This window comes from Mytilus californianus, unplaced genomic scaffold (assembly GCF_021869535.1).
Source record: "Mytilus californianus isolate M0D057914Y unplaced genomic scaffold, xbMytCali1.0.p SCAF_1, whole genome shotgun sequence".
Taxonomy (NCBI): Eukaryota; Metazoa; Mollusca; class Bivalvia; order Mytilida; family Mytilidae; genus Mytilus; species Mytilus californianus.
This window is the reverse complement of record NW_026262581.1, coordinates 34249051-34265398: the sequence shown is the minus strand read 5'-3', so window position 1 is coordinate 34265398 and position 16348 is coordinate 34249051. Positions and strand designations below refer to the sequence as shown.

The 16348-nt window shown below is 34.3% G+C and overlaps 1 protein-coding gene across 4 annotated transcripts in view; it reads left to right on the top strand.

The window, feature by feature from the left end:
- Nucleotides 1-15802, top strand: part of LOC127719516 (uncharacterized) — a 43074-nt gene extending 27272 nt beyond the window's left edge. The window contains exon 5 of one of the 4 annotated variants that reach the window (XR_007990349.1): nucleotides 15341-15802. Coding sequence is in view for 3 of the 4 variants with exons in the window: in XM_052225672.1 (XP_052081632.1) it covers nucleotides 9464-12201 (2738 nt within the window). In the remaining variant the exon portion in view is untranslated. The other 3 variants (XM_052225672.1, XM_052225691.1, XM_052225680.1) reach the window with 3 other exon arrangements.
- Nucleotides 15803-16348: the final 546 nt, after the last annotated feature.

Below are 16348 nucleotides of genomic sequence, written 5' to 3'. Positions count from 1 at the left end.
AAGAAACCAAACAGATAGTCAAACTCATGTCGAAAACGAACTGAAAATGCCATGACAAAAAACGGAAAACGACCAAAAGAGAAATAACAGTCTACAAATACAACATAGAAAACTAAAGACTGAGCAACTCGAACCCAACCAAAATCCGATAGTGATCTCATGTTCTCCAGAAAGGTTAGCAGATCATGCGTTAAAATTTCCTATTCATATGGAGCTATACGCAAAGTGATGAATGATTTACACTGGTCTCAATTGTATGAGTTTTATTGTCTTGAAAATTTTAATTTCAAAGAAATTAATGGCACATTGTTTTTTTTTCATTATTTATAATACTTGATAACAATAACGCTACCAAATTTAATGCACCAGAAGCGCATTACGAAAGTTAATGCCCCTTCAGTGATCCTCAAAAACAAATGTTTGGGAGCATAAAACATACCGTCAAAATGTGTCTTTAAGTCTTGTGAAATTGGTCTACAAAAAAAGAGGTTAACATTGTCTTAATGTTTGGACTTTTGTTTATATCTAGCCGCTTTCAAGTGCGGTGCTAAGGACCTTAGTTAGAATAGTATCAATAAAAATTGTTAAAGTGCATGAAAAATTAAGGCATTTGTTATTTGCAAATACAGTACATTGAAAATTATTCTTGTATTTAATTTTACCTTTCACGTTTTAAACAGGTGAATGTTCGATGAAGTGTATATTTTTATTAGAACATTGAAAATAGACATACTACTCCAAGTCACTTGCCTGCAGTTTCGGGGATGCATTTTTTTAGTTTATTCTGTAATATCTTTGAGAAATGTCAATACCAAAATTAGATTGTGACATTAAACAGATTAACAAATTATATTGTTAATGCCTTAAGGATGGTAAAGGATATTGTTTCAAAATTTGGATATTTACAAAATCTCAGGCCAACATGGTTGTATCTTACTGTGACTCTCTCACGCGTTCTTAACTTTTAAGTAAACTTTCCCTTGAAAAATCACCATTAAACAATGGATGGGCCGAATAAAACAAAATTTGGCAAGACTGTTTGTTGGATGATTGAATTTCATATTATGCAATTTTGGTGTTGACCCGAAATTCAACAGTTTTCCATCGTGTGCCATGTGAAAACATTTTTATTATATACCATTAATTAGATCTAATATGATTGCTAATGAGATAGCTATCCACCAAATGCTATGGAAATGTTAGCAACTGTAGGTCACTTTACAGCAAAAAACCATACTGTGTAGTCAGACAAAAGGCCCCAACATGACAAAATGTGAAACAATCAAACGAAAAAACCAACGGCATGATTATAAAAAAAAAATTAACAAATATATATATAAATATATAAAAAACAGCAATATATAAATATATAAAAAAAACAGCAACCAACAACATTCCCTGAATAAGAGGCGCATGTCAAAATCAGCTGGAAATTGTTTTACTTAAAAGGTTAATAAGACTGACAACAAAAATATTAAGATGAAAACAAAGACACAATATACCGATCTAAGAGAATTCGCAGTTTCTGTAAGATAGTTCAAAGCCAATTACAACTAATGATTAAAAAAAAAATATGCAAATAACACTATATAAATTGTATGCGTCCAAAGCGCTTTTCTGAATCTACCTTCACCAGGAACGCTCAAAGTCGAATATTTTGAAAACCAAAGATGTTTGAGAACGGACACAATTAAAAAACTTTACGACCAAGAAATGACATAAAAATAAAAGCCAAATCCATCTAAGGTCAACTTTATCTAAGGTAGTTCGAACCTTAGTTTCTTAATAATCTATATATTTGTAAACGGGCAATTAAGGAAAGTTAAGTTATAAACCATGTCAGTACCGAAGTGCGAATTACTCAGCTGATGATACCCTCGGGGACTGATAGTCCACCAGCAACGGTATCGACCCAGTGATAAATAACAACACATGACATACAAATCTATGGGAGTGTGGATTAATCAGTACAGAGATTAATACAATTACACAAATAAAATTATAGATTGCGTAACAATGTAATTTTAACACACTATTTAGTATGTAAATATTAGAATGTTTAAAATATTTACAAAACGATAAAAATAAACGCAATATTTCGCTAGACAAACTAGCTTTATCAAGCGTGCATCTATCCAGGTGAAATCGGATGTAGATGATAAGAAACTTTTGCAGCTCAATGTACATGTTGCACATGAATTTAGCTGCCTTGTAAATAATACATAATGTGGATGAAGTTCAAGATTATATACAAAATTGGTGGTTGAAGTTTGCAACGTCCATTGGCCAATATTACAGGATAAAAAGGACGATGCTGTGTATTAAATTATTCTTTATCTTTCCTGTATCTCTTCTCGTCTTTTTCGTTAAGACCATCCGGTTCTAAAGTGTGGAGCTGGTAGATCCAAAAGTTTTCTCTTCTCCTTCTCGCCGTGGTGTCCCACTCGGTGTTGACGTCTATGATTTGGAAAGTAAATTTATGTCCAAACATAAAGAAAAACAAAGGAATAAATTTCAAAGAGATAAAGTTCACACTGTTTCTTTAAATCAGCATATTAATGATATCAATACAACAAACCATAAGGCCCCTAGAAAAAGAAAATTTAAAAGACGGAAACAAAAAACTGAAAGCATTGTTGTAAATTTGTCATCTAGAGAACTGACACTTGCTGAAGAATCTCTTTTAAGTAAAGGTTTAAACTTCTGTCCTACCCCATCAAATGTTAATAACTTCCAGCTAGACGAGGACTTAGACCAATTCGCTAGACGTTTACGCTTGAAAGATTTTTTCTACAATAGGGCAAGAAACACCTTGAAGAAGCCGGATTAACAGATTCAGATACTGAGACCAATGAAGAAGTCAGGCCCATGCCACAATTTAGGAAAAAAAGTTCATGGAAACCACCAAAAAGTAAAAACGATAACTTGGAGTCATTTATTAACTACGTGAGGTCTGATATAGAGTCCTGTATAACAAATAAAAGAAGTTATAATTTATCCAAGTCAGAAAGCATCGCTTTGAAAGCGTTAAAAGAACAAGAGGATATTGTAATAAAACCTGATGACAAAGGGGACGCTGTGGTTGTCATGAATAAAACAGATTACTTCATTTTTTATAAACAATTAACCACAGATCCAACACTAAATACCATTCGAAAGCTCAACACCATCCTTCATGAGATGTACGACCAAAAGCATATCGATAATGACAATTTTGATTATCTTCGACCTCTTGAGAACGAAGCAAAGGCTGGAAGATTCCATATGTTGCCTAAAATACACAAAACGGGCAATCCTGGTCGACCAATTGTTTCAGCGAATAGTCACCCAACTAAAAAGATATCCGAATTTGTAGACCATCACTTAAGACCTCATGTTAAAGAACTACCCTCTTACATTCAGGATACGACTGATTATCTAAAGAAAATGGAAAGCCTCAATCCCCTACCAAACAATACTATACTCGCATCCATGAACGTATCTTCTTTATATACCAACATTCCACAAGACGAAGGAATAGCAGCGTATGAAGAGGCATGGGACACTCGTAGTGAAAAAAATCCACCAACTGAGTGCCTGGTTACACTTCTGAAACTAGTGCTGGAGAACAACAACTTCCCTTTCAATGACAAACACTATCTCCAGATAGACGGCACTAGTATGGGCACAAAAATGGCCCCGTCATATGCCAACATATTTATGGGCCAACTTGAAAAACGCCTCTTGGCTAGTGCTCCATACCAGCCATTATCATGATTTCGATTCATTGACGATATTGATTTTAAATGGAGAGATTCGCAAGACCATCTTAATGAATTTCTAGAACACTGTTACTTTTTCCACCATTCAATTAAATTTACATACGAAACATCTATGGAGAAAATAAACTTCCTTGATACTACGAGTTACATCAAGAACGGAACCATTATAACGGACCTTCATACCAAAAAAACCCGGACAAACATCAATTCCTTTCTCCTAAAAGTTGCCATCCTAAACACTGCTCCCGTGGTAATGGTAGCAAAATGCTAGACTTGGACAACTACGTAAACATCTAGTTGTTCGAGGATACAATAACAACATCATTGATACAGCTTTCGAAAGAGCAATAAAACTAGTCGCCAAGAACTTCTAGAGTACAAGGATAAGAATAAAGAAGTCAACAGAACACCTCTTGTACTCACTTACCATCCTGATTTTAAAAATGTGTCATCCATTGTTCAGAAGCATTGGGAAATTATAGAAAATGACTCAAATCTAAAGAAAGTATTTTCCTCACCACCAGTCATGGCCTTCAGAAGACCTAAAAACATTCGTGACAAATTAGTGACATCTGTATTAGCAAAGCAGCCTACTCCACCTCCCGGTTGCTACAAACAATGTGGTCGAAGGAATTGCTTATGTTGTAAAGCTGCCAATACAAGCAGTTCTTTCATCAGCTCCGTTACTAAACAAAATTATACCATCTACTCAAATTCAAACTGTAAAACGTAGAACTCAATTTATATATTAATATGTAACACTTGTGGCATTCAGTATGTGGGAGAAACAATGGATAAATTCAATATTCGGCTCAATAACCATCGTTCATGGTACAAAACCAACAAAAACTGTCCTCTCACAAGACATCTTCGCCCAAAGAAACATCCTTTTGATAATATTACTTTCCAAATCATAGAAGTCAACACCGAGTGGGACACCACGGCGAGAAGGAGAAGAGAAAACTTTTGGATCCACCAGCTCCACACTTTAGAACCGGATGGTCTTAACGAAAAAGACGAGAAGAGATACAGGAAAGATAAAGAATAATTTAATACACAGCATCGTCCTTTTTATCCTGTAATATTGGCCAATGGACGTTGCAAACTTCAACCACCAATTTTGTATATAATCTTGAACTTCATCCACATTATGTATTATTTACAAGGCATGCTAAATTCATGTGCAACATGTACATTGAGCTGCAAAAGTTTCTTATCATCTACATCCGATTTCACCTGGATAGATGCACGCTTGATAAAGCTAGTTTGTCTAGCGAAATATTGCGTTTATTTTTATCGTTTTGTAAATATTTTAAACATTCTAATATTTACATACTAAATAGTGTTTTAAAATTACATTGTTAGGCAATCTATATATATATATATATATACAAGTCTAAATTGAAAACAACGTTCAAACCTATGATTGCGTTGGATAAAAATCGCAATTTTTATACGTGTGCATGCAAAACAAATTTCTTGTTAGAGGGGTCTAAATACAGCACAAACAACATTTTCCAAAAGACCAAAAAAGTGAGAAAGTATATTTTAACAAAACGCATTTGACTAACAGGTCGAACAACAAATGTTCTTAAACCCTGCTGACTGCCATTGGCGATTGCCAAATAAACGGATCACCGATGTAATAAATGGGTCTTAATTTTAAATTTAATACTAAACAGAAAACAATAAACTTGCGGAAAAGATGGTATACCGCAAATAAAAGGTGCACAGGTTTTTGTACACCATATCCGGATTTCGACAATGGATGTCTCTTCAGTGATATTAGGAATCGAAACAGTATTTGGAAAGCCATACAATTTACCTCAATTTAGGATAGACTCTTGAATTTTGAGGAGTCAAAATAGGATGAACGGATCATATAAACCCAAAGGGAAAAATATAATACAAGCCCAAACGAAAAAATATAAACAAGTCTAAATTGAAAACAACGTTCAAACCTATGATTGCGTTGGATAAAAATCGCAATTTTTATACGTGTGCATGCAAAACAAATTTCTTGTTAGAGGGGTCTAAATACAGCACAAACAACATTTTCCAAAAGACCAAAAAAGTGAGAAAGTATATTTTAACAAAACGCATTTGACTAACAGGTCGAACAACAAATGTTCTTAAATCCTGCTGACTGCCATTGGCGATTGCCAAATAAACGGATCACCGATGTAATAAATGGGTCTTAATTTTAAATTTAATACTAAACAGAAAACAATAAACTTGCGGAAAAGATGGTATACCGCAAACATAAGGTGCAAAAATTAGTACACCATATCCGGATTTCGACAATTAATGTCTATATACACGTTTAAACTTTATGGCAGACATTCTCGGTCGGATAACACGTGGTTATATAGAGCTAACACCATACTATATATATAATTCGTCTCAAATTAAGCCCAACAATGTTAGATCTGCAAATTTGCGTTTGCAAATTTTTGTTCTTATCTCAGCGGGATTCGAACCCTTGCTTCTGTGACATCGTGACAACACCGCCTGCACCGTGTCCACCGCCTCCACCGCCATAGTCCACTGTCTGTCGTAAGGGATGGTAATGTTAATTACCATGCCGCCACATCAAATTTTAATTTTAATTTACACGTCTAAACATGACAACTTTATGAAAGACATTCTCCATCGGATAAGACGTGGTTATACATGGCTATCACCATAATATATATATAATTTTTCTCAAATTTAACCCAACAATGTTAGATCTTCAAATTTGCGTTAGCAAATTTTTATTCTTCCCTCAGCGGGATTCGAACCTTTGCTTCTGTGACATCGTGGCAACACCGCTTGCACCGTGTCCAGCGCCATAGACCATTCGACCACCTAAAGCTATATTTTTATGTAGCCTAGGCTAGTAAATGACATATATTATTTATCTTTTAAATGAAGCGTAACACATGAATTGCTTTCCTGTATTTTAATATTTTTTAAATATAGATCTATTGTTTTCTGTTATTTTACAATCCAATAAAAGAGGGACGAAAGATACCAGAGGGACAGTCAAACTCATAGATCGAAAACAAACTGACAACGACATGGCCAAAAATAAAAAGACAAACAGACAAATAATAGTACAGATGACACAACATAGAAAACTAAAGACTAAGCAACACGAACCCCATCAAACATTGGGGGTGATCTCAGGTGCTCCGGAAGGGTAAGCAGATCCTGCTCCACATGTGGCACCCGTCGTGTTGCTTATGGTATTTCAAATCCGGTAAATAGTCTAATTCGGTAGGTCACATTCGTGAAAAGGGAAGGGTATTGTAGTTACGACATAAGGAACATATCCGATATCATCTGTGAAACGGTTATTCCATAACGGTCAACCAACTCGTGATGGCGTCCGTAAAATTTACGAAGGGATGATTTCAACTTCACCATTTGGAACTCTTGGTTTAATAGCTTCCTTGTGAGCAGCAATCCTCTATCAAGGAAGTCATGATAGGAAATACAAGCCCGGGAATATCGTATCAATTGGGAGATATATACTCCGTATGCAGGCGCTGCTGGAATGTTGCTACATAGAAATGGAAAGTTCACAATTGGGAAGCTGAAATAATCTCTTTTGTCGTAAAGTTTTGTTTTCAACCGACCCTCATTGTCAATTTCTAGATGTAAGTCAAGATATGAGGCAGACTTAACTGTATCTGTAGTATCCTTTATCTCTAGTTCGATGGGATAGATTCGTTCAACATAGTCACCAAATTTTGTATTATTTAGTGAGTAACCATCATCTATATAGCGTAACGTAAAGTTAAAGGATATTGCTAACTTCTTATCTTTCTTCCTTAGAAGTTCCTGTATGAAGTCAGCCTCATAATAATAAAGAAACAAGTCGACAAGAAGAGGGCGACGACCCCAATAATGTATAACAGCACAATTTCATAAATAAAAAATGTATAAATGAACTTACTCCACTTCAAAAAGCATTGGTACCCACTGGGACTAAAATTCCATCTGCAGCGGTACAACCAAGTTGTGGCTAAAATGTATCACGTGCTTTCCTTTCACTTAATAATTGATATTATAGGTCGGTCAATTCAAAACATATCCACTGGTATCAGATACGTTGACGTTACGTATCTGGAAATAAATCAAACACAACATACTATCCCGATTTTTACGTGCATGTTTTGTATCGTACAATAATTAAAAACGTCAAGCGTACTATTCAGGTCAGGTCCTATGAATATAATACATGCGTTTTATTAGCAAAGTTCTATAAAAATAGATCTACTTCACTTTCTCACGTGTTCATTAATCATCTTGGAGTACTTTTCTTTTTAAAATAGTGGACTTGATTAGTATAGCCAAAAAAGTTACTACCGCACCTTGCAATTGCTGATGGGATTTCACACTTTCTGCTTCCTTTTCTAATCTCAGGCTAGTTACTTTCATGGGTTTTCCTTTTCCCGATAACGAGTTGTTTTTGCTTCATTTCTAAATCTTGCATAACCTTTTTTCTAGGAACATGCCATTTGGAAATTCAAATGCATTGCCCTATTCTTGTTCTATATTCGGTGTGTCTCAAAATAAGGTCCATTCTATTTGGTTATGTTCCAGATGCAAGATAATTGGACTTTAGAATTTTTTTGTTACTACAATCAGTGCCACGTACCTTGAAATTGCAGCTCCTATACATTTTCAATCATAGTTCACTAAGGAATACATTTTTTGTAGTACGACATATGAAATTGAAACAAAACAATTCGCAACTATATACTAGTAGTCCGAAATTTAAGTGAGGCATTTGAAAATTAACTAAATGCAAATTAATGTTTATGATCCCTTCTGTAGGTTGTGTATTACGAAATTTTTATAGTGCAATAATATCAGTGTAGTGAATAAAAGATATGTGCAATGTTGTAAATATACCAAAGGAAAACGTCGTTCACGGGAATTATATTTATCGTTTCATTGTATCTAATAGAAAATATGGATTTAGTTACTCTTCATGCCAAGATTCTAACAGAGAGAAAAAAGAGGGGCGAAAGATACCAGAGGGACATTCAAACTCATCTGTCGAAAATAAACAGACAACGCCATGGCTAAAAAAGAAAAAGACCAATGGACAAACAATAGTACACAAAACACAGGAAATCCCCAAACATGATTACTTAAATTTTCGTCATCAAATTTGAAACATAGATTACTCACTTATTTGTTCATGTTGTGCTAGCCTTTATTGTTTACAAAAAGCCCTAAACAACCTTTCCAATTAAAAGAAACCTCGTGCTGAGTCACAAAATCGAGCGTACCTTAGTAGTACTTAAATAGTCGTACTTGAAGAGGCGAATGATACCAAAGGGATAAGTCGAAAACAAACTGACAATGCCATGGCAAAAACCGGAAAACGACAAAAAGACAAAGAACAGTAAAAAAACACAATACAGAAAACTAAAGACTGAACCAAGTTTAATCGCCATTATTCTCTATAAAGAGTACATCGATATACATAAAATCATGGTCATACTATTTAAATATATCCTCAGATACGTATACGTCAACGTATTTGATGCGTTTGGGTATGTTTCAAATTGGCCGAGCTCTCTTATCAACATTCGTCAGGTACACCTGAGTTAAAGTGTTTTAATAGTCAGTAAACATTAAGGTCTTTATATATCCATTTTGCTACACCATAAATTTTTTTAATGTAAACTTATTGGTTATAGATAACCTTTTATCAGAAGTTGCTGCTTGGGAACAAGACGATGAAAAATTCTTTGTGACGTCTGCTGTTCAAAAGATTTTGGAAAGCGTAAAGCAGACACCATTTGTTGTAATCAGTGGTAGTGGAGGAATGGGAAAAAGTGCTACAGCCTATCACATTGCGTTACTATTTCGTAATATGATGGGATATGAAATTTTGCCAATAAATGAGCCTTCAGATATTTTGAAATTTTGTAAATTTGGACGAAAACAAATAGTCATCATTGATGATATATGCGGGAAATTTGCCATTAACAATCACAGTGTTGCCTCTTGGATGAATTTTAAAAAATCAATTTCTAAACTTGTCAGTCAAGCGGAAGATACGATACATATCGTTGCAACTTGCAGGCTGCATATACGCAAAACTAAACAGTTTGAAAAATTGATTCAGGCATTTAAAATAAAAGAATGTGATCTTCTCTCTGATGAACTGGCATTAGATTTGAATGAGAAACGTAAAATCGGATTATGTCATTTAAATCAAGAATATATAGATCTAATAGGAGACGAAGTTATCTCTAAAACGGATTTGTTTCCTCTTCTTTGTAAACTATCATCGGGAACTACATTTAATCCTGAATTTTTTAAAAAGCCGTATGATATATTTAAAATAGAATTAGATGAAATGGCCGCGGGTAATAAAGAGTGCTTTTTCGGTCTTGCTTTACTTGTTCTGTTTAACAACAATTTGAAGACAAGTTTATTTAAAGATAGAGATAACAAAATATTTAATGATATGTTTGAAGAAGTGTATGAAGAACTAGAAATGTCGGAGAAGCCGTCTAAATTATCCGTTCTGCGAAGTCTACAAACACTAAAAGGAACATTTGTTAAAGAGAGCGAATGTTCATTTTCAGCGATACATGATAAGGTGTTCGATTTTATTGCATTTTTCATCGGGAAAATGTTAGTGAAATCTATCCTGAGTTATGGAAATAGAACTTTCATTGCAGAACGAATGAGTTTAAAAGTCTTTAATGAATCAGACGATTTTGTAATTATGCTTGATGAAGATCAAGAAGAGCTGTACTTTCAAAGAATCAAAGAAGAAATAAGAAGTCGAACATTTTGGACTGTTTTCCGCAATGTAATAGCAACAACAACTTATTACCAACAAAAACTGATATCATTGTTGTCTAAACAATGTGACACTTTCTCTATTTTTACTGGAAATTTGTGGGCATTGGTTTTGAGCGCATCAAACAACTGCGATATCTTGAATACTTTTCTTATAGAAGAAAGATTAAAAAGACTACACTGTGGAAACACAACTACAACAGAGTCATTCGCAGATGGTGTTTTGTGGGATGTATTATGTGACACACAAATAAATACTGACGACGACGAGATTCAAAACGATCTTTTAATGAAATCTATAAACGGCCCCCTTTGTACCGCAGTTGAATTGGGACGGGAAGATTTGACTCGAGTATTACTTGACACTGGAAATGCTATCAATATTAACAAAACTTTTTTAATGGAAGACACGGGGGTCACACCTCTACTTTATGCATATTTTGAACATAAGCTAGATATTGCAAAAATGTTCATACAATATAAATCTGATGTTAATCTTTCGTATATTAAAGGTAATACTTTGTTGCATTTAGTTTGTAGTAATGACGATTGTGATTTCCTGGAAGTTTTACTCAACTGTGAAGCCTGTGATTTGAATAAGAGGAATGATTTAAAAGAAACACCGCTATTTCTTGCTTGTCGAAATGGAAGTACGGAGTGTGTGGAATTACTTGTTGAAAGTCAATGCGATAAAAATTGCAGTAATATTGAAGGTCAAAGTCCTTTGCAAATAGCTTGTTCGCAGGAATATGATGACATAGTTGACCTTCTTTTGAATAACAATTACTGTGAAATCGACCTCTTGGACAACATGAATAACACTGCATTTACAACAACTTGTGAACGGGGTAACACACACATTGTACGTCTTTTGGCATTACACGGCTGTAAGATAAACACTGCTAATATTCATGGAATGACTGCATTACATATTTCAGCTGCGATGGGATTTGTTGAAATAGTTGAGTTATTACTTTTGAACGATTGTGACATCAACGTATGCGACATTCATAATCAAACACCTTTAAGTTTGGCAATTGAAAACTATCAAAAGCCTTGTATTGAATTGCTTATTTCTCACGGCTGCGATGTGAATATTATTAACCTTGAAGAACAAACCCCGCTTAATATGGCATGCAGAAAGAGACATGTTGACATTGTCAAGCTTCTTTTGATCATAGATGGTTGCGATATCGATAAATTGGATAATAATCAAGAATCTCCTTTGGCCGTAGCATGTGTGCATGGATGTGCAGAAATTGTTGAACATTTAATACAGAGAAATTGCAACATGAATACTGTCAATATTTACGGACTTTCCCCGCTACACATTGCTGTTGGTAGTGACAACATTGGAATAGCACAAATTCTAATTAAAGGAGGTTGTAACTTAAACTTGTGTGATGCCAATAAGCGCACACCTCTCTTTTGTGCGTGTGAGATGGGTTTTTATGAAGCAGTTGAGTTGCTGATATCTAATGGCTGCGATGTTAACATCTGCAATGAAGATGGTTTAACACCTCTAGATAAAGCAACATTTAACGGTTTCTTCAACATTGTCACATATATATGTGAAAAGCAAGAGTCTAACAAAATTGAAATACTATATTCAAGAATTTAGAAAAGGAATAACTTGCATTAATACTAGGAGGTATCTATATACATAAAAGACTAGTAACAAACATTGCAAAATGGAAAAATACAAAAAAATACTTCAGCAACTTAATTTGGAAAGCGACTGATGTATTAATGGTTACAACAAAGAATGTTAACTTTGCCGTATTATGAAACATTTAGTAATTTATTTTGTCATTATGCCACATACAGACAAGTTCTCATTCCTTCTCATTCGTTACGAGGCTTACGCATTTGCTTTTGTAAAATAATTTCTACGAGAAATAGAATTTGTAAACAATGTAATATTAGTGAGGTTAAAGATGAAACCCATTATTTCTTAACATGTCTTATTAATAAATCTTTACGAACACAGCTTGAAAAAGACATAAATGATATTCATCCAGGATTTATGGAATCATCCAAAAAAGAAAGATTGCAATTATCGTCATTTGATATAATGTAGCTTACTGTTCCGTTCATTTAAAAGTCATTTGCACAAATGGAGAGTGGACGCCACACCTGCATAATTACTACAATTTTTTTACTATTGATATATGATGTTTTGGTATTGTATAATGTTTGTATTGTGTATATTGTTTTGTTGTTCGCCTTCAACCTGTCGGGTATAAAGGTGGATTTCGTAATAAACATTGATAACTGTAAATTGATATAAGAAGATGTGGCATGAGTGTCAATGAGACAACTCTCCATCCAAGTCACAATTTGTAAAAGTAAACCATTATTGATGATTATAGGTCAAAGTACGGCCTTCAACACGGAGCCTTGGCTCACAGCGAACAGCAAGCTATAAAGACTAGATAAATATTATCAATGAAACTATCTCTCTTCTTTCGTTAAAACAAACAATTTCAACTTTGCAAAGTTTGTAAGAAAATATAGATTTTAAGTGTATTTTGTATTTGAAAAGTATACATGTGCAAAACAAAGTAACAACTTTGTATTTGGAAAAATAACGTTAGTAGCTATGATAAAGCTTCGTAAAAATCATTTGCTGTTTCTCGACTGCGCATGATGTTTTCACAAAGGATATGTTGGTTGAAAACTGTATGAACTGCACATGTTCCTACATTTTCATGAAAATACTCGATTTGATAACATCGTAACACCATAACATAAAACATCTTGTGTTATTCGTTTATATTTCTTCAGCTTATGCATTTACATATATTTTAAGAAAATGTGTAATATGTCTCGAAAAATTCATTTTCTTTGGCCCAATGCGGATCTTGATGCTACCTTCCACCAAATGTACCAAATGTACAAAATCTTATTACTCAATATAAGTGAAAAATATTCGGGGGAAAGGTGACGGGATTGTAGTTACGTCAATTGGAACATATCCGTCTTCATCGGGAAACAGATATTCCAATACGGTCAACCAACTCGTGATGGCGTCCATAAAATTTATGAAGGGATGATTTCAACTTCACCACTTGTACTCTTGGTTAAGAAGCTTCCTTGTGAGCAGCAACCCCCTGTCAAGGAAATCATAGTAGGAAAAACAAGCCCTGGAATATCGTATCAACTGAGACAGATTAAAAATATCTAGGTCTCCTACCCTCTGAAATAAAAAAGCCTTATACAAATAGATCACTCGTTGATGCTGCAGGAGGATAAGCATCCATGTAGCAAGTGTTTTGACACTTTTGTCACAGGAGAGACAAAAACGCGAAGTTCACAATGGCAAAATTGAAATCATCACTTTTGTCGTAAAGTTTATTTGTCAATTGATACTATCTGCCAATCTATAGATGAATGCTAAACAGTAGAGTGTCTGTATCTGTGTTATCTAGCGTTTCAGGTTCAGTGTAAAAGATTCCATAAAGTGTCTTTTTTTTATGTTTTTGGCTCTTCAAATCAACGATTCTTGATATAAATGCCAATCTTTATTTATTCAATTCACTTATACTTAATAAGACGCTTTCTTATATTTGATGTGTTTCCCTCAGTTTTAGTTTGTAACCCGGATTTGTTTTTTCTCAATCGATTTATGAATTTCGAACAGCGGTATACTACTGTTGCATTTTTTTTGGAAGTTGTGTATCGTTACCGCAATCCGCGTTTCCCGAAAAGACTCAGAACAAATTAAAACAGGGCGTTATTATATAACTTTATTCGAGAATTATGTCAGAGAGACATGTACTCCCTCTTATTTTTCTGTACACTTTTTTATATGTAAAATATACTTTATGTAAACATAGGACGTTAAGTATCTAAGGAACTGATCATATCATAAAAAACCAACATTTTGATAAAAAAAAAATTATAAAATTAGGTGTAGGTCAGATGAACCCTGTCAGATAAATATTTACCCCTGATAATCATTTAATTATCTTCACCAAATAAGGTTGGCCTATTATTTCAAGTATCAAAGCACAAACAAATTAACCTTAATGGACTTTGAACATAAGTTCAATCGCAGTTAAACTTTGTCAGACAGATATATGTATCTCGTAATACCTACTATTTTACAAATATAATTGAATTGCAACTAGAAGTTTCAAAGAACATGACCTAATCACAAAAAATTGTATGTTGATTATTCTTTATCCGTTGCTGGTTAACTGCTATCATCAGCCCAGAAGTCGGTGCTACGGTAATGAGATGATTTATAACATACCTTTATTAAATTGGTTAATTTAGAAATTATTTAAAAACTAAATGTACCAACTCCTCAGTTGGACTTTGATGAATTTTACTAATTTTTGTTTTATTATTTTTGAACATATAGCTGATGTAAATAGTGTTTATCATCTCTGGTTTTCATATATTTGGGTTTAAGCGTTTCTTGTTAAGGTAAATTAAGAAAAGTGCTTCAGAATAACTAGCATCCTCAGTCTCTCCTCTTGCAATAGTATGAAACATTTGATTTCTCTACCCATTACACTAGTATACCTCGTTGTTAACTTGAAGACAGATTGAAAGAAATAGTCTTACTTTGTTTCTTAAAAAAAATGGCTAGCATACTTACAAATATCTTTCTTAATGAACGGGTAAAAATTATACTTTCTAAAAAAAAAAACACTTTGCATCAAACACAAAATTCTTTGAAACTGACATCATCAAGATGCTTAATTGTTTTATTGATAACATATTTGATACTTTGGTAACGTGTTTTTCAGCAAACAATTCACTGAATGAGAGACTTATCATCGGATTTATACAACACGACGGATGCCATATGTGGAGCAGAAACTGCTTACCCTTCCGGAGCCCCCGTGTTTACTCCGGGTTTTGAAGAGGTTCGTGTTGTTCAGTGTTTAGATTCCTATGTGGTGTTTTTTCGTCGTTTAACGTTTTTTGCATTGGCAATGTCAGTTTTCTTCAACTTCTTTTTCACTTTGTCTGAGAAACGGATTTAATCATAAGAACTCAACATTGATCAATGAACCATGAAAATGATGTCAAAACAAAAGAATCTTGTAACACAAACCTTACCCCTACAATCATTATTTACATTATAAGAGCTTACCTACTAGTACACTTAAAGTATCAAAGCATTAAACTCAACGTTGATCAATAGACCTTGAAAATGAGGTAAACTGCTTATTACAGTTTTTTCTTATGTTGTGCTGTCAAACCACAGTCCCAGGTCGGGGTGGGGTGGGGGTTGGGGGGGGGGGGTTGGGGGGGGGGGGGGTTGAGCGTTCACAAACATGTTTAACACCGCCGCATTCATTATATGCATGACTTGTTCAAAATCAGGAGCCTGTATGTCAGTGGTTGTAATTGGTTCACGTCTGTCATAAATTAGACTTAAAAAATAAGATGTGGTATAATTGCCAGTGGGACAACTATCCACCAAAGTTCAATTGCAGTGGATGTAAGCAATCATAGGCAACCGTACTGTTCTTTTGGTCGTAAATGGCAATATTTATGATTAACAAAAACAGCAGCGTGACCGACATGAACCAACAACAACCGCTGAACTACAGGCTCCTGACTTTAGACAGACACATACAGAATGTGGCGGAGTTACATATGATAATAATTAGACGTCATAAACAGTCTGAGAAAAACATGACCTTCATATGCAATGCCAAAAAATAAGTATCGGCATGATGTAGGACCATACTTGTTCATAACTGTATAGGAATAGATAAAGACTACTTTATATAGATTTATCCCGC